This window comes from Nerophis ophidion, linkage group LG21 (assembly GCF_033978795.1).
Source record: "Nerophis ophidion isolate RoL-2023_Sa linkage group LG21, RoL_Noph_v1.0, whole genome shotgun sequence".
NCBI classification, from domain to species: domain Eukaryota; kingdom Metazoa; phylum Chordata; class Actinopteri; order Syngnathiformes; family Syngnathidae; genus Nerophis; species Nerophis ophidion.
This window is the reverse complement of record NC_084631.1, coordinates 25,100,209-25,119,414: the sequence shown is the minus strand read 5'-3', so window position 1 is coordinate 25,119,414 and position 19,206 is coordinate 25,100,209. Positions and strand designations below refer to the sequence as shown.

Below are 19,206 nucleotides of genomic sequence, written 5' to 3'. Positions count from 1 at the left end.
CGTTTTTAGATGCAATTTTAAAACGCAAAATACATTACTACGATTTGCACAATTGCTAACCACCTAAAACTAGCCGATTATTACAAATTAGAATGCACAAAAAAAAACATGTTCTTGTCTTACATAAGATTGTGAATGATAGACAAAATCCCCCCAAAAATGCACCTCCCCTTAAAAACTAATGTGTTCATCACTCCTATAATAGGTGTACAAATCCCAAGTCTCCTAAAATAAGCCGCACTATAGTGGTTTGGAGTATAAACAGCTATTATGTCTTAAGCAGTTTGTCAAATGAGGATTTAGACCAAGGGTGTGCAAACATTTTGTCCTGGGGGCCGCGTTGGGCTAAAAAAAAGTTGGTCAAGGGCTGAAATCATGTAAAGAAACACACACACACACGCACGCACGCACACACACACACACACACACACGCACGCACACATACACACATATACACACACACACACACACACACACACACACACACACACACACACACGTATATACAAAGCCTGTTTCCATATGAGTTGGGAAATTGTGTTATATGTAAATATAAACAGAATACAACGATTTGCAAATCCTTTTCAACCCATATTCAGTTGAATATGCTACAAAGACAACATATTTGATGTTCAAACTAATAAACATTTTTTTTTTTTTGCAAATAATCATTAACTTTAGAATTTGATGCCAGCAACATGTGACAAAGAAGTTGGGAGAGGTGGCAATAAATACTAATAAAGTTTAGGAATGCTCATCAAACACTTATTTGGAACATCCCACAGGTGTGCAGGCTCATTGGGAACAGGTGGGTGCCATGTTTGGATATAAAAATCAGCTTCCCAAAAAGTGCTCAGTCTTTCAAAAGAAAGGATGGGGCGAGGTACACCCCTTTGTCCACAACTGCGTGAGCAAATAGTCAAACGGTTTAAGAACAATGTTTCTCAAAGTGCAATTGCAAGAGATTTAGGGATTTCAACATATACGGTCCATAATATCATCAAAAGGTTCAGAGAATCTGGAGAAATCACTCCACTTAAGCGGCATGGCCGGAAACCAACATTGAATGACCGTGACCTTCGATCCCTCAGACGGCACTATATCAAAAACCAACATCAATCTCTAAAGGATATCACCACATGGGCTCAGGAACACTTCAGAAAACCACTGTCACTAAAAACAGTTCGTCGCTACACCTGTAAGTGCAAGTTAAAGCTCTACTATGCAGAGCAAAAGGCATTTATCAACAACTTCTAGAAATGCCGCCGGCTTCTCTTTAGGCCTGAGATCATCTAAGATGGACTGATGTAAAGTGGAAAAGTGTTCTGTGGTCTGATGAGTCCACATTTCAAATTGTTTTTGGAAATATTCGACATAGTTTCATCCGGACCAAAGGGGAAGCGAACCAACAAGACTGTTATTGATGCAAAGTCAGCATCTGTAATGGTATGGGGGTGCATTAGTACCCAAGGCCTGGGTAACTTACACATCTGTGACGGCACCATTAATTCTAAACGGTACATACAGGTTTTGGAACAACATATGCTGCCATCTAAGCGCCGTCTTTTTCATGGACGCCCCTGCTTATTTCAACAAGACAATGGCAAGCCACATTCATCACGTGTTACAACAGCGTGCCTTCGTAAAAAAAGAGTGCAGGTACTTTCCTGGCCCGCCTGCAGTCCAGACCTGTCTCCCATCTAAAATGTGTGGCGCATTATGAAGCGTAAAATACGACAGCGGAGACACCGGACTGTTGAACGACTGAAGCTCTACATAAAACAAGAATGGGAAAGAATTCCAATTTCAAAGCTTCAACAATTAGTTTCCTCAGTTCCCAAACGTTTATTGAGTGTTGTTAAAAGAAAAGGTGATGTAACACAGTGGTGAACATGCCCTTTCCCAACTACTTTGGCACGTGTTGCAGCAATGAAATTCTAAGTTAGTTATTATTTGCAAAAAAAAAAAAAAAAGTTTATGAGTTTGAACATCAAATATCTTGTCTTTGTAGTGCATTCAACTGAATATGGGTTGAAAAGGATTTGCAAATCATTGTATTCCATTTACATTTACATCTAACACAATTTCCCAACTCCTATGGAAACAGGGCTTGTATATATACACACACATATATATATATATATATATATATATATATATATATATATATAAATAAGTATACATACATCTATCTGTATACATACATACTGTATCTATACATATATACAGTATATATATAGATATATATATATATATATACAACACATACATATATCTTCATACATATATATATTTACATACATATATACACACACACACACACACACACACACACACATATATACATACATACATATGTATATATTCACACATATATATGTATACATATATATATATATATTTAAAAATACATATATATATATATTTATATATATACACACACACACACACACACACACATATATACATACTATACATACGTGTGTGCGTGTGTACATATATTAATTCAATGGATATATAATTGATAACATTATATATATTAAGAGTATGTGAAAGTTTGACTCTTATGCACCTCAATCAGAAATATCAAGCAGCTAAAATGTGCCAAAAAGTGTGAAAATAGTGTTTTGCATTTTTCCCATGATGTTTTCTAATGGATTGAAATGGGTGTAATTTAGAATTTCTTTATGATGAATGGACCATTTTATAATATCCACAACATGACCGTTGACTAGGGAAGGTTGTTTGCATTGGATCATAAAAGTAAATGCTGCATTTTGTTTCATTCAAATTGTGATAGTTGGCCATAGGCCTGAAATACTCATGTTGTCCATAAGAAACATGTAAACTGAAATCTCCCTGAGGCCAAATAAAGTCACGACGCCGGCGGGCCAAATTATAGACACTGGCGGGCCACAGAGTCCACCAATGGTAGTTTGAACACCCCTGAATTAAACATTTAAGCGTCAAAATAAGAAAGAAACACTTCACTTACAGGTTCTTTAGCTCCTTGTAGTAAAACATATCCAGGTCTGTGATATTTTCAAGGCCGGCTTGGTTTTCGATGTAACTGAAAAAGAAAACATGAGCGTGAAAGATCAGTGAATTATATTTATATAGCACTTTAAATGGTGTAAGCCATCATGTACATCTTTAAGCTGTATTAAAACCAACATGTTGGGCAAAGTGTCTTGCCCAAAGACACAAGGGCAGGGAGTAGGATGGCGGAAGCATTGTTTTGAACTAACACCTATTATTGAATTCATTCAACTTTATTTGTAGAGCACTTACCAGCCCGATACGTTCAAACAGAGTGTGAGAAGGTACACGTACATTTGGTACATAGGATAATTTCAATTGATCAATCATCCAGATGTAGAAACACTCAAGATGTGCAATTAAGCACCAGCAAGGACAACTGCCCTGCTAACTGTTTCAAGATCTCCTTTGATCGGACCAACAAAGTTTTTTTTTTTTTTCTTTCCGTTCCCTGGAACAAAACTCTCCGCTCCATTCATTCATTTCTTCCCCACGGCCTCCTTGTCCTGCATTACGAAATGAAGGCTTTGCAGAAGGATAATATTTCAAGCTTTAATGATTGTCTTTGTGAGATGGTCCTTCATCATAGAATCCTTGGGATATGTCTTTCAGGCCATGGTTTGAAAAAACTAAATAATAGCTCAACTAATTTGCAGAAATGCAAACACAAAAGCTGCTCCTACTTACTTTTTTGGGGCTCAAATAAGTATAAAATGATACAACAAAAATTTCTGAGCAGGACAAAAAACGTTTTTTTTTGTTATTTACAGATGAATCACAGCACTTGGCTTAATCAAATGTTTATACGTTAATGTATAAATAAAAGCTGCGGAAAAACGTAATTAATAAATAATGAATGATTATATATATATATATATATATATATATATATATATATATATATATAATCATTCATGGAGGGATATATATATATATATATCCCTCCATCCATTTTCTTTCTACCGCTTATTGCGTTTGGAGTCGCGGGGGGCGCTGGGGCCTATCTCAGCTACAATCGGGCGGAAGGCGGTGTACACCCTGGACAAGTCGCCACCTCATTACAGGGCCAACACAGATAGACAGACAACATTCACACTCACAATAACACACTAGGGCCAATTTAGTGTTGCCAATCAACCTATCCCCAAGTGCATGTCTTTGGAAGTGGGAGGAAGCCGGAGTACCCGGAGGGGAGGACATGCAAACTCCACACAGAAAGATCCCGAGCCCGGGATTGAACCCAGGACTACTCAGGACCTTCGTATTGTGAGGCAGACGCACTAACCCCTCTGCCACCGTGAAGCAAGCACATTTGGAACCTCAAAGACAATAATGTTGAATATTCAATAACATGGCAAATTCTTGCATCCAGCACACCTTACAACAGTGGTAATAAAAGATGCAACCTATGCTTAAAAGAGAAACTGTTTATTATATATCATCCAGACCTGTCATCCCTCAACAAACGCAGTGAAATCATATCAACATGCCGCCACAGACGGAAACACCTCCTAGGTAACACATGAGCCAATCACCACGCCCCTACGCCTGCCTGTACCCACCCACTCTGTGCCCTATATAAACCATTGTATGTGAATGCTTCCATTAAAATCTCCTGATGATTGAGGGAACCCCTCATGAAACAGTTCTGTAGAGATGAAGTAGTCTTGTGATTTTTCCCACATATATACATATACATATATATATATATATATATATACACAAACACACACACACAGTTGTGGTCAAAAGTTTACATACACTTGTAAATAACTTGTAAATTCTACAACTCTTGTTTTTTTTGTGATAGAGTGATTGGAGCACATACTTGTTGGTCACAAAAAAAATTCATGAAGTTTGGTTCTTTTAGAAAAATTTTATTGAGTCTACTGGGTCAAACAGCAATGTGAATATTTGGTTACATGTCCCTTGGCAAGTTTCACTGCAATAAGGCGCTTTTGAAGCAAAGTTTCGTTGTACTTGTGCAATGACAATGAAGACCTATCTATCAATCTATCTATTTTTGGTAGCCATCCACAAGCTTCTGGTTGAATTTTTGACCACTCCTCTTGACAAAATTGGTGACATGGACTTGTTTCTTCAGCATTGTCCACACGTTTAAGTCAGGACTTTGGAAAGGTCATTCTAAAACCTTAATTTTAGCCTGATTTAGCCATTCCTTTAACACTTTTGACGTGTGTTTGGGGTCATTGTCCTGTTGGAACACTCAACTGCGCCCAAGACCCAACCTCCGGGCTGATGATGTTAGGTTGTCCTGAAGAATTTGGAGGTAATCAGGTAAAACAGGCCCAGAGCATAATACTACCACCACCATGCTTGACAGTAGAAATGCTGTTCCTGGGATTAAAGGCCTCGTTTTTTCTCCTCTGAACATATTGCCGGGTCTTGTGCCCAAACAGCTAAACATTTTTGTTTCATCTGACCACAGAACTTTCCTCCAAAAGGTCTTATCTTTGTTCATGTGGTGTCGGATTAAACAAAAATTGGCTGCATTAATACGAATGCAGCCATGCTTCTACTACATTCGTATTAATTTCCAAAAAGTGTCAGCCTGAAAAAAAAAAAACAACAACCACCAATGAGATGGTGGATGAAGTAAAATAAAAAAGTTTTTACATGTTTAGCATCAAACTTGACCTTAAAAATTTAAGTACACTGTATAAAAATGACCGTAAAAAACTATGGCAAACAATTGTTGAATAGTGAATTGTGAACATAATAAACATTTTTACAATGCATTTGCAAGTACTGTAATGCCACAAGCATACAACTACTCTCAAATCTACAGTATTATTCTGTCCAAATTAAAGCTTTTGTAGATTATACATTTACATTTGCAGCAGACTTTAATTTTTTTAGGAGTTTGTGTTAAGCCTAGTTAAGTTTTGGCAGACAGTATTTTTGCGGCAGGCGGATTTAGACATTGAGGGTTTAAGTCAATGGGCTTTTTATTGTAAACTACATGGAAATGAACAAAGTGTGTTGGATCTGGTTTATTTAACAGATAGGGAGCATTTAAGGCTCATTTGAAGCAACATGTCGCTCGCCCGGAAAAGGGGGGAATGCCATCTCCGGGTTGGGGAGGAGACCCTGCCCCAAGTGGAGGAGTTCAAGTACCTAGGAGTCTTGTTCACGAGTGGGGGAAGAGTGGATCGTGAGAACGACAGGCGGATCGGTGCGGCGTCTTCAGTAATGCGGACGTTGTACCGATCCGTTGTGGTGAAGAAGGAGCTGAGCCGGAAGGCAAAGCTCTCAATTTACCGGTCGATCTACGTTCCCATCCTCACCTATGGTCATGAGCTTTGGGTCATGACCGAAAGGATAAGATCACGGGTACAAGCGGCCGAAATGAGTTTCCTTCGCCGTGTGGCGGGGCTCTCCCTTAGAGATAGGGTGAGAAGCTCTGTCATCCGGGAGGAACTCAAAGTAAAGCCGCTGCTCCTTCACATCGAGAGGAGCCAGATGAGGTGGTTCGGGCATCTGGTCAGGATGCCACCCGAACGCCTCCCTAGGGAGGTGTTTAGGACACGTCCAACCGGTAGGAGGCCACGGGGAAGACCCAGGACACGTTGGGAAGACTATGTCTCCCGGCTGGCCTGGGAACGCCTCGGGATCCCGCGGGAAGAGCTAGACGAAGTGGCTGGGGAGAGGGAAGTCTGGGTTTCCCTGCTTAGGCTGCTTCCCCCGCGACCCGACCTCGGATAAGCGGAAGAAGATGGATGGATGTTGCAGAAGGCCATGTTGTGTGCTGTCCAGTGAAAGGTTGTACAAATACTTCCAAGTTAAAATCCTCACGTACCGCTCACGTGTTTTGGAAACACAGGCATTTTGCAGATACTAGTATTGGTGTTAAGGTCATCGTCAGCAGTGGAGCAGTGGAAAGTGCTTGTGCCCCACAGTGGGAAGGTTCTGGGTTCGATTCTCTCTGTGTAAAGTTTGCATGTGCTTCCGGTGACTGAGTGGGTTCTCTGCGGGGACTTCAGCTTCCTCTCAGACATGCACCTGGGGATAGGCTGATTGTCAACACTAAAATGAGTTTTACGGTGAATTGCTGGCAGTCACGGCTTGCCAGTATTTTACCGTCAATTCTTTAGGTTTTGTGTAAACAGGTTAACAATATGTACGTTTTTTTCACAGTAAATTATTGTAAGCAAAAACAGTTATCAACTATAACATTTACGAATTCAACATCAACATACCGTAATGGCCGATACATTGTGACTGTATTTTTTTATGGTGAATTCCTGGAAAACACAGCTGCCGTTATTACCTGAGTGGTAGAACAGGACAGATTGGGGAAAAAAAATATATTTATGACTTTTTAAAATCGATTAAAAATTGTTACTAATAAGAAAAGTAAATAATCTGAAAAATATTTATATATTTTTTATATATAGCTACCTCATCACAGGGCCAACAAAGACAGACGGATATCATTCACACAACAATATAATTTACCTGAGTGGCATGGCAGATTGGAAAAAAACAAAAAAACATTTTTTAGTCAATTAACAATTGTTAGAAAAAATAATAGTGATTTAACCTGAAAATATGTATATATATATATATTTTTTTTTTAATATGCCTAGAATCTACATTAACAATATGATTTAGCTGAGCGGCTGGACACGACAGATGATTTTTTTTTTTTTTTTTTTTTTTTAATGGTTGAGAATTGTTACAAATAAGAACAGTGATAATGATGTGTAAATCAATTATTATTTTTTGATATCCCTAGAATATACATCAACAGTACGGTTTGCCTGAGTGGCTGGACAGCACATTTGGAATTTTATATTTATTCATTTTTTATTTTTTGAATCAATTAAGAACCATCACAATTAACAGTTGTTAATGTGAAAAAAAATTTTTTTTAAATGTATTCCTAGAATCTACATCAACAATATGGTTTACCTGAGTGGCTGGACAGGACAGATTGAAAATAAAATACATTTTTGATTTTTTGGAATCCATTAGGAACCGTTACAAATAAGAACAGTGAAAAATCTGAAAGTTTTTTTTTTTTTCAAAACATCCTTAGAATCTACATCAACAATATTATTTATTTTTTATTTATTTATTTAGCCTTTATTTAACCAGGTAAAATCCCATTGAGATCAAAGAACTCTTTTCCGAGGGACACCCGGCCAAGAGGGCAGCAGCAAGGTTACATTAAAAACAGTAAACAACACATAAAACATCACATTTACAACATTAAAACTTTCTCATATGACACATGTGCATACAAACAAGGTAGACTGCAATCCTTTCACAGAAGCTTTAAACTCATTTAAAGTAACAAGGGTTTGAAGTTGAATATTCGATTGTAAATTATTCCAAGTCTAAGGACTGGACAGGACAGATGAAAAAAAAAGTTAAAAGAATTTTAACCGATTAAGAATCGTTACAAATCAGAAGCGTGATAAATCTGAAAATCTTTTTTTTAATATTCCTGGACTATCATGGTTTGCCTGAGGGGCTGGACAGGACATTTGGAATTGTATTATTATTATTATTATTATTATCCATCCATCCATTTTCTACCGCTTGTTCCCTTTTGGGGTCGCTGGCGCCTATCTCAGCTACAATCAGGCGGAAGGCGGGGTACAACCTGGACAAGTCGCCACCTCATCGCAGGGCCAACACAGATAGACAGACAACATTCACACTCACATTCACACACTAGGGACCATTTAGTGTTGCCAATTAACCTATCCCCAGGTGCATGTCTTATTATTATTATTATTATTATTATTATTATTTTTAAATCAATTAAGAACCGTTACTGATTATAACAGTTGTTAATGTGAAAATATATATATTTTTTGAATATATCCCTAAAATCTACATCAACAATATGAGTTACCTGAGTGGCTGGACAGGGCAGACTGAAAAAAAAAAAAAAAGTTTAGATTATTTTGTAATCGATTAACAACCGTTAAAAATAATAGTAGTGATTTAACCTGAAAATAGTTTTTTGTTTTTGTTGCTGGTAGCGGGGTGTATAAAATAGTCAGGAATTGTCATGAATACAAAGGATTATGGGTATTTGTTGTGTTGCGTTTATGTTGTGTTACTGTGAGGATGTTCTCCCGAAATGTGTTTGTCGTTCTTAATTGGTGTGGCTTCACAGCGTGGCGCATATTACCAAGAGTGTTAAAATTGTTTCTATCACAACCATTAGTGTACTATGTGTCACCCAGTATGCCTTGCAGTCGTGTGCGGGTTGCCACGGAAGCCACACACAACATGATGCTGGACTGACAAGCCGATCGTACATGTTGTAGTAGGCGACATAACCAATGGCTTCATGGCACGCCCTAATATTTAATATCTGGGTGACTACCGACAGTCATGCAGGAGAATAATAGCGTCTCTAATTGTCTTCTTCGCTTTATGACACTGGTCTTAAATAGCTCTTTGAATGGCAAAGGATACCGATCACAGAACCATGCATATCATATATTTCCGGATGGTTCAACCGCCACCCGCCCGAATCTAATTAAAATCTATTTTTTCGTCATGTCAACCACCCGACCCGCGGTTTATCCGCCGATCAGACTGCAAACCGCGCACCTCTAGTGGCTAGACAGGACAGATGAGGAAAAAAAACAAAAACATTTTTAATCGATTAAGAATAGTTACAAATACAATAGTGATAAATCCGAAAATCAATTTGTCCTGTCCAGCCACTCATTTGACAGACATTTGGATTTGTACTTTTATTTTATTTTAATAAATTAAGAACCATTACGAATAATAACAGCTGTTAATGTGAAAATCGTTTTTATTAAAATACATCCCCAGAATTTTCATCAACAGTAGGATTTACCCAAGTGGCTGGACAGGACATATTGAAAAAAATAAAATAAAAATCAGATTTTTAATTATTTTCTTTTTTAATCGATTAAGGATCATTACACATAAGAATCGCGATTAATCTGAAAACTTTTTTTTTTTTACACCGTTAGTGTGCTCAAACATATAGCTCAAACTGTTGCTATATTTACCAGGAGCAATTGTGTCAGGCTTGTGTTGGAATGATTTGTCCTGCAAGTCTCAACAGCTGGAGGCAAGAACACTCCAGCATGCGACCTGCTTTAAGTTTCCTCTCCTACTCCCGTTTGATGAGTCCGTGCAGCAATAATGTGATGAGAGGGCAGGTGGGGTTGCCCGTCGCCTTGACTTATCGGATTAAGCCAATTGGGTTGTATATCATCGAGTGTTCCCGAGGGGCCCGGGGCTGCGCATTGACTGGCAATTCACAAAATTGAATTTATCACTCGGCTTATGATGAACCCCGGGCCCGCCGTCGCGCCGTTAATGGACTCTCCTTTGCGTGGCGCTCCGGCCGCGCGGTCCCTCACACGCGTTGTGTTTGGAGCATATTGATGGATTGGACGTCAGCGTGGTGTTTGCGAGCGAACACCGATGTAGGGAAGGCGGTAAGGGAGACGAAGGGGGGGAGTTTGATTGACAGTGGAAGCGAGTAATGGACTTTGCTGCGCCAACGCCTCAGAAAAATTCTTAACAATCGCTCGGCGTCTAATTGCTCAGATTGCCAAGGCAGAACAAAGCGGGAACAGCATGGTGTTGCCGAGAGCGACATTTATATCTTTTATAACTCTGTAAGGCCGCCGCCTCCCCCACCCCCCTCTGAAATCACAAGGTACGACTGAAAGTGAAAGCTTTCCAGCGGCACGCCAACACGACTCCTGTTGATTTGTTCGACCCGGAAAGTGAATACAAAGTTGCGAGGAAATAAGCCAAGCTAGGCCCTCGGCTCCGTGGCACCATTTTTGGATTTTGGGGGAAACAGCAAACCAACGAGGTCACAACGACCTCTGGGCTCGCAGCCAATCGCTCGTCAGGAATTCACATTCTGGCCCGGGTAATTGAAAAATATTTTGTGTGTATTACAACCCCCATGGCTGAGAGTGAAAGCATGTTGCACAAAGTAATAATCCGCTGGCCTCAGACGTCGACCCTATTGTGGTACTCCTCCGACTCAACAACAATTTGGACTGGCAGGCTCTCGTATTGCTGCCATGAGCCGGAGCAGAGCCGCGAGACATCGAGGAGAATTGTTCCTGTGGACGTGGTTCGCGGTATGGGACAGACATGTCGCACAAAGCGTATTTGCTGTTTAGCACCGCCCTAATGCCTGCTTGCAGCTTTTTCAAATATGTATGAAAATAGAAAAAGATGGGGGTATAAATATATTTTTTGTTTGAATATGGACAAACATGACACAAAAACAATACTAATTGTTACAAAAGCCCACTGTTTAATATGTTTGTGTTCATACTTCACTGATGAGTATTTGGCCAGCGCCGTTTTGTCCTACTAATTCTGGCGGTCCATGAACTCACCGCAGTGGCGTGGACTGTGACACGACAGTTTGTTTATATGTAAAACTTTCTCCGAAGCTGCCACAGAAAGATGTGTTGTATGCCACTCCTTCTTTGTATCATTTTGTCCAACTGATGTTTTATGCTGTGCGTGAATGCACAAAGGTGATGTCTGTTGATGTTATTGACTTGTGTGGAGTGCTAATTTAGGCATTTTAGGTCAGTGCATGACTGCAAGCTAATCCAATTAAATAAACTCTTCAAACTTAAAGGCCTACTGAAATGAGATTTTCTTATTTAAACGGGGATAGCAGGTCCATTCTATGTGTCATACTTGATCATTTCGCGATATTGCCATATTTTTGCTGAAAGGATTAAGAAGAGAAAATCGACGATAAAGTTCGCCACTTTAGGTACTTCCTGAAAAAGCCTCGCCTTTACGTGGGGGCTCCTATCATATTCACATTGTTTCTAATGGGAGCCTCCAACAAAAAGTGCTATTCGGACCGAGAAAACGACAATTTCCTCATTAATTTGAGCAAGGATGAAAGATTCGTGTTTGAGGATATTGATAGCGACGGACTAGAAAAAAAAAACATTGGGATGGATTCCGATGTTTTTAGACACATTTACTAGGATAATTCTGGGAAATCCCTTATCTTTCTATTGTGTTGCTAGTGTTTTAGTGAGTTTAATATTACCTGATAGTCGGAAGGGTGTCTCCACGGGTGTCTTGACGCCAATGTCGCAGGGAAGTCGACGGCAGCTTCATGGACGGCCCAAGCTCAGCTTTTCTCCGGTAAAAAGCGACTTTTTTACCACAATTTTCTCACCGAAACCTGCTGGTTGACATTTGGTCTGGATTCATGTTCGCTTGACCGCGCTCTGATCCATAGTAAATTTTCAAGTCCGGGAATTTTAAACAAGGAATCACCGTGTGTTTGTGTGGCTAAAGGCTAAAGCTTCTCAACTCCATCTTGCTACTGTGACTTCTCCAATATTAATTTAACAAATTGCAAAAGATTCAGCAACACAGATCTCCAAAATACTGTGTAATTATGCCGTTAAAGCAGACGACTTTTAGCAGTGTGTGTGTGTGCAGCGCTCATACTTCCTAAAAACGCGTGACGTCCTGCGTACACGTCATCATTACACGATGTTTTCAAGACGAAACTCCCGGGAAATTCAAAAGTGTAATTTAGTAAACTAAAAAAGCCGTATTGGCATGTGTTGCAATGTTAATATTTCAACATTGATATATAAACTATCAGACTGTGTGGTGGGTAGTAGTGGGTTTCAGTAGGCCTTTAAAGTATTTACAAAGTACCAATAAGAAGAACCATGATAAACATTCTGAATTTATTTCATCCATCCATTCATTGTCTAGATAATGTTACTCATCTCACTACTGTATATGAAATATAACTTACTTCACTAATTACTATTTATTTATTTTTATTGTTATATCTTAGAGCAGGGGCGCTCACACTTTTTCTGCAGGCAAGCTACTTTTCAATTGACCAAGTCGAGGAGATCTACCTCATTCCTATTTATAATTTATATTTATTTATTTATGAAAGAGACATTTTTGTTAACAAGTTAATGGTGTTTAATGATAATACAAGCATGTTTAACACACATAGATTCCTTTCTTTCATGAAGACAAGAATATAAGTTGGTGTATTTGATTCTGATGACTTGCATTGATTGGAATTAGACAGTGGTGCTGATAACGTCCGCATTTTCAAATGGAGGAAAAAAAAAGTCCTCCTTTCTGTCCAATACCACATGAAAGTGGTTGGATTTGGCATCTCATTTGTCCAACTTGCATACTCGTTTTTAAACACTTTGTTATGAGAGTAGCATATGTGTGTGGCCCTTTAATGTTTGGCAGCAGTGACGTCAGTGACTGTGCGGGTGGGCAAGCAAGTGAGAAAGCGGTCGCTGAGGGCGGGGGAGAAATACATTGGCATCAAACTCCGTAGCTTGCTAGCTTGTGCACGCTAGCTTTCTGAGACTCTTAGTTTGTTAGCATATTTGACTTTCCCTAATGTCCTCCGTGTGTTTAATCTATATTTGCATGTCTCATGACACATTATCGGTCTGTAATATTGGATGTTAACTGATAGTTGTTTTTGCGCCATTTTGTTCCAGACCACAGCAAACGTTGCCATGTTGTTCCAGGCCACATCAAACGTTACCCAGCTTGCAAAGAAAAAAATCCATTAGAAGAAGACAGCCTGCGAAAACTTGGGCACACACATCTACACTTTTGGCCGTTCTACGCCAGTAACTTCCAGGAGTTATCTCTCTCCCTCAAAAGTTTTACTAATGTTTTCCAATGTTGTTATGTGTAGAATAAAAATTACATTTCAGTATTTCTTTCAACGAAGAATTGCGACACATAGTCATTTCGATAGTAGGGTAATATAGCTTACAGACACATCATGTGTGGCCTTTATTATAACAATTTTATAAAGCGTTAATTTTTTTGCGGATTGTTTTTTTGTATTTTTGGGCTAATATGGCTCTTTCAACATGTTGAGTTGCAGACCCCTGAGTTAGCCCAATAACGCCAAACGTATCATACGTGATGCATAGGTTTTTGATCCCTCAACATCATCAGTGTAATTAGTTTTGTCTCAAAAAGTCTGACATATTAGATCAGATGCAAGCATTTACCGTATCACCCACATGGGGGCAGTAATTGACTTATTCGACGGCTGTGCAGTCATCTTGCAAGACTGCCACGAAGAAGAAACGAGAGCCGCCTGATTTTTGAAGAGAAAATGTGTCAAATTGGAAATGGGTAAGGTAAGACAAATGTATTTTTTTCACTGACACATCAGTATGAACGGTTAATCTGATGACGCAATGTGAAATGACTTAATACTTAAAGGCCTACTGAAACTCACTACTAAAGTCCACGCAGTCTGATAGTTTATATATCAATGATGAAATATTAACATTGCAACACATGCCAATACGGCCTTTTTAGTTTACTAAATTACAATTTTAAATTTTCCGCGGAGTTTCTTGTTGAAAAGGTCGTGGAATGATGACGCGTGCGCGTGACGTCACGGACTGTAGAGGACATATTAGCGCAGCACCATTTGCGGCTAAAAGTCGTCTCTTTTCATCGCACAATTACACAGTATTCTGGACATCTGTGTTGCTGAATCTTTTGCAATTTGTTCAATTAATAATGGAGAAGTCAAAGTAGAAAGATGGAGGTGGGAAGCTTTAGCCTTTAGCCACACAAACACAGGGTGTTTTCTTCTTTAAAATTCCCGGAGTTGAAGCTTTACTATGGATCACAGCGGTCAGCCGAACATGGATCCCGACCACTTGTCAACCGGCAGGTTTCAGTGAGAAAATTGTAGTAAAAAGTCGCCTCTTACCGGAGACATCAGCTGAGCTTGCGCAGTCCATGCAGCTGCCGTCGACTTCCCTCAGAGACTGGCGTCAAGACACCCGTGGACACACCCCTCCGACTATCAGGTACTATTTAATCTCACTAAAACACTAGCAACACAATAGAAAGATAAGGGATTTCCCAGAATTATCCTAGTAAATGTGTCTAAAAAAAAACGGAATCCGTCCCCATGCAATCGCCTTTTTTTTTCAACTTTAGTCCTTCACTATCAATATCATCATCCACAAATCTTTCATCCTCGCTCAAATTAATGGGGAAAATTTTGTTTTCTCGGTCCGAATAGCTCTTGATGCTGGAGGCTCCCATTATAAACAATGTGAGGACGTGAGGAGCCCTCACACTTGTGACGTCATCGTCTGCGACTTCCGGTAAAGGCAAGCCTTTTTTATTAGCGACCAAAAGTTGCAAACTTTATCGTGGATGTTCTCTACTAAATCCTTTCAGCAAAAATATGGCAATATCGCAAAATGATCAAGTATGACACATAGAATGGACCTGCTATCCCTGTTTGAATAAGAAAATCTCATTTCAGTAGGCCTTTAATAATAAAACTCTGTTGAATGATCTGGAACAGCTGGGAAAAGATGATGACGATGAATTATGTTTGGAAATAACATGATAGTTGTTTATGTGTCAAATATGATACAAATTTAAAATCATCTATGGAAATAGATTTTTGTAAAAAAAACAAAAAAAAAACAATTTGTACAGAAAGACCAATAAAAGCTCTAGTTTTAAATAATTGCAAATTTCCGTCAATCATGTAGTGGTTCAGGCTTTAAAGGGTTAAACAAGTGTCTCTAATTATCATTATTGTTATTATTAACTGTGGCTGATGACTGTTGCAGAACATTACTTTAGACGAAAAAACAAGTAGAGGTATCCAAAAAAAAGTAAAATAGATTTTCAGATTAATCGCTATTCTTATTTGTAACGATTCTTAATCGATTAAACATTTGCAGATTTAATTTTTTTTGTCCTGTCACTTAGGCAAATCACATTGATGTAGATTCTAGGAATGTCAAAAAAATATATATTTACAGATTAATCGCTATAACTATTTGTAACGATTCGTAATGGATAAAAGATATTAAAAAATGAAAAATAAAAATGTAAATATTTTGGAAATTTTTTTTTAATCTGTCCTGTCCAGCCAGTCAGGCAAATCATATTGTTGATGTACACTCTAGAAATGTCAAAAAAATAATCTATTTACATATGAATTGCTATTCCTATTTGTGACGATTCCTAATCGGTTAAAAAAATGTGTCCAAAAATTTTTTTATTTTTTATTTTTATTTTTCACTCAGACAAATCATATTGTTAATGTAGAGCAGGGGTTCAAAACTCATTAGAGATCAGGGGCAACATAGAGAAAAATCTACTCCCAAGTGGGCCGGACTTGTAAAATCACGGCACGATAACTTAAAAATAAAGACAACTTCAGATTATTTTCTTTGTTTAAAAATAGAACAAGCACATTCTGAAAAATGTAAAAATGATGATTTTGAAGTTGTTGTTTTTTTACACTTACATGTTTCAGTTTATTTGTCGTTATTAATACTTTCTGAGTAAATTATGTGATAATGTTCATCAGTCATCATTGGTGTTGATTTTCAATCTATCAAGATAAAAAAAATATAAAAATTAAATCACAGGATGTTATTTAAGTAAATTGCTCATTTTCCTCGACTGGTGCACTAACATCCTGTTTTTATATATATATATATACATATATATATATATATATATATATATTTTTTTTTTACATATGTAGCATAATCTACAAAAAATAAAGAATTGCTATTGAGACATCTAGTGGACACAGAACAGCAGTTTCTTTCATTCAAAAATTTCGGCTCATTTTTATAGTTCGCAAACTCGTCTCGCGGGCCGGATAAAACCTGTTCGTGGGCTTGATCCGCCTGCGAGCCGTACGCTTGACCACCCTGATGTAGATGATCTATATCTGCTGTACACATTTACTTTAGAAAAGTGTTGGATACTTCTCTTGTTGACTTTATTAATCGCTTGGTAGAATTTTATCAAAATAAAGTTTTCTTTTTGAAGTATGATAGAATACTTATCACAGCTGTTTATCTATTTTATGGAGAAATGTTCCTTTTGACTGTACTTAAATGTAGAATATATTTATATTATTCATATATTTATATTATTTATATTATATATATCCATCCATCCATCCATTTTCTACCGCTTATTCCCTTTTGAGGTCGCGGGGGGCGCTGGCGCCTATCTCAGCTACAATCGGGCGGAAGGCGGGCTACACCCTGGACAAGTCGCCACCTCTATATATATATATATATATATATATATATGTGTACACACAGGTATATATGATATAAATTATATTATTCATTATTATTTCCCCCAAGGATCAACAAAGTACTTTCTATTCTATTCTATTCTATGTAGTTAATCATTGAACTGGCACCCAATGTAGGGTTGTACGGTATACCGGTATTAGTATAGTACCGCGATACTAACGAATCATATTCGGTACTATACCGCCTCTGAAAAGTACCTCTGGCAAATATCATTCCTGCAGGACAAGGAATAGCTAAACATGCTTCACTACACACCGTAGCTCACTGGCATCAAAATGAAAACAAACGCCATTGGTGGATCTACTCCTAACATCCACTGTAATGATACCAAGTACAGTAGCGTATTAACTCGATACTACTATGATTACGTCAAAATTTTGTGGCATCACAACATCTTCTTTCGTTTAAATTTTTTTTATTAGGTTTATAAACTCAAGAAATATGTCCCTGGACACATGAGGACTTTGAATAGGACCAATGTATGATCCTGTAACGACTTGGTATCGGATTGATGCCTAAATTTGTGGTATCATCCAAAACTAATATAAAGTATCAAACAACAGAAGAACAAGTGATTATTACATTTGAACAGAAGTGTAGATAGAACATGTTAAAAGAGAAAGTGAGCAGATATTAACAGTAGATGAACAAGTAGAGTAATTTAAATTTTATACCACCTCTCTGACACAATATGTTACTGCATACGTCAGCAGCTAAACTAGAAGCCTTCGTTGGCTTACTTACTAATTAAAAAGACAAGTTGTCTTGTATGTTCACTATTTTATTTAAGGACAAACTTGCAATAGGAAACATTTTTAATGTACCTTAAAACTTTTTGTCAAAATAAAGCCAATTATGCCATTTTTTGTGGTCCCCTTCATTTAGAAAAGTACCGAAAAGTGTCAAAACAATTTTAGTACCGGTACCAAGATATTGGTATCGGCACAACACTTACCCAATGTTATTGAAAAGTATGGATTTGGAATTTAGAATCGATTCTGAATCGAATCGTGTGGTGCCCAAAGACTGAACAACAAGTGCTACGAACCCACTTCAACTTCGAATCAAAGTTTGCCCAACTCTTCCGAAACAGTTGAGCTAAAGATTTTGTCTCCATTTGCAATGTTGAAAAGATTATTTTCAAAGCAGACAGTTCTATGCAACTTTTTTTTAGTATGCAACCTTGAAGTTGTGCAAGTTTTTGTCAGAATCCCCTTGATCTTGGACAACATGGCCCTCCCAACTCCCTGACTGGACTGGACGTACGTCCAAAGCCTTCCATCCATTCACGACATCACACGAGTACTCACATGTCCGTCACGTTCTCGCTCTCCTGCGACGCCAAAGCCGGGATGCTGGCAATGCCGTCGGACTGCAAGCACTGCACCATGGCGGGGGAGCACCGGCACGCCGACGGGCACCCCGCCGATGTAAGCCCCGGGCCCAGGGTCAATAGGGCGAGCGCCAGGGCCAAGGGTGCCGCGGCCATGTTCCTGGGAAGGTGATCTTTTTCTGGGTGTTTCTGTGGTTGACACGGAGGATTCACATTGAGTGGCGTTCCAGGCTGGTGGTCACAGTCCGGGACTGAGGCACAACTGTACTGAGCAGCGGCAAGGGGCGGGCAGGCAAGGCAAGGGGCCTCTGGGGACATGGTGGTGATGGTGGGTCGGCTGCCTCTCTCTCTTTCCTTCTCCATCCCAGGCAGGGAAGGGAGGGGCAGGAGTCACCGAAGACAGTGGGCGGGATGGAGGGAGGGATTGGTGGGGTCAAGGAAGTGTTGATGCGGCTGAAGAGGCGGAGGAGATGGGTGTGCTTGTCCAAACAAAGTTCCGTGAAGGGGCGTGGATCTATTGACTGTTCATGCCAAGGGTCCCCAATCCAAGACGTCCCAAGTCCAAAAAAATATGTATATACTTTTTAAGAAATCTTTCATGGCCACGCGCTCACAGGCTAAATGTTGGGAGATGGACGGGATCGAAAGAAGAGGAAGAAGAAGACAGAGGGACATAAA

General features: G+C 38.9%; 1 protein-coding gene across 3 annotated transcripts in view; it reads right to left on the bottom strand.

Moving 5' to 3' along the window:
- ntrk1 (neurotrophic tyrosine kinase, receptor, type 1) overlaps window positions 1-19,206 on the bottom strand; it is a 279,190-nt gene that overhangs the window by 120,410 nt on the left and 139,574 nt on the right. For 2 of the 3 annotated variants that reach the window (XM_061882335.1, XM_061882336.1), the window contains exons 5-6: window positions 18,506-19,145; window positions 2,996-3,070 (exon numbers count right to left, since the gene is read on the bottom strand). In XM_061882335.1, the coding sequence (XP_061738319.1) occupies window positions 2,996-3,070; window positions 18,506-18,891 (461 nt within the window). In that variant the 5' untranslated portion in view covers window positions 18,892-19,145. The remainder of the gene's footprint in view (window positions 1-2,995; window positions 3,071-18,505; window positions 19,146-19,206) is intronic. The other variant, XM_061882337.1, reaches the window with a different exon arrangement.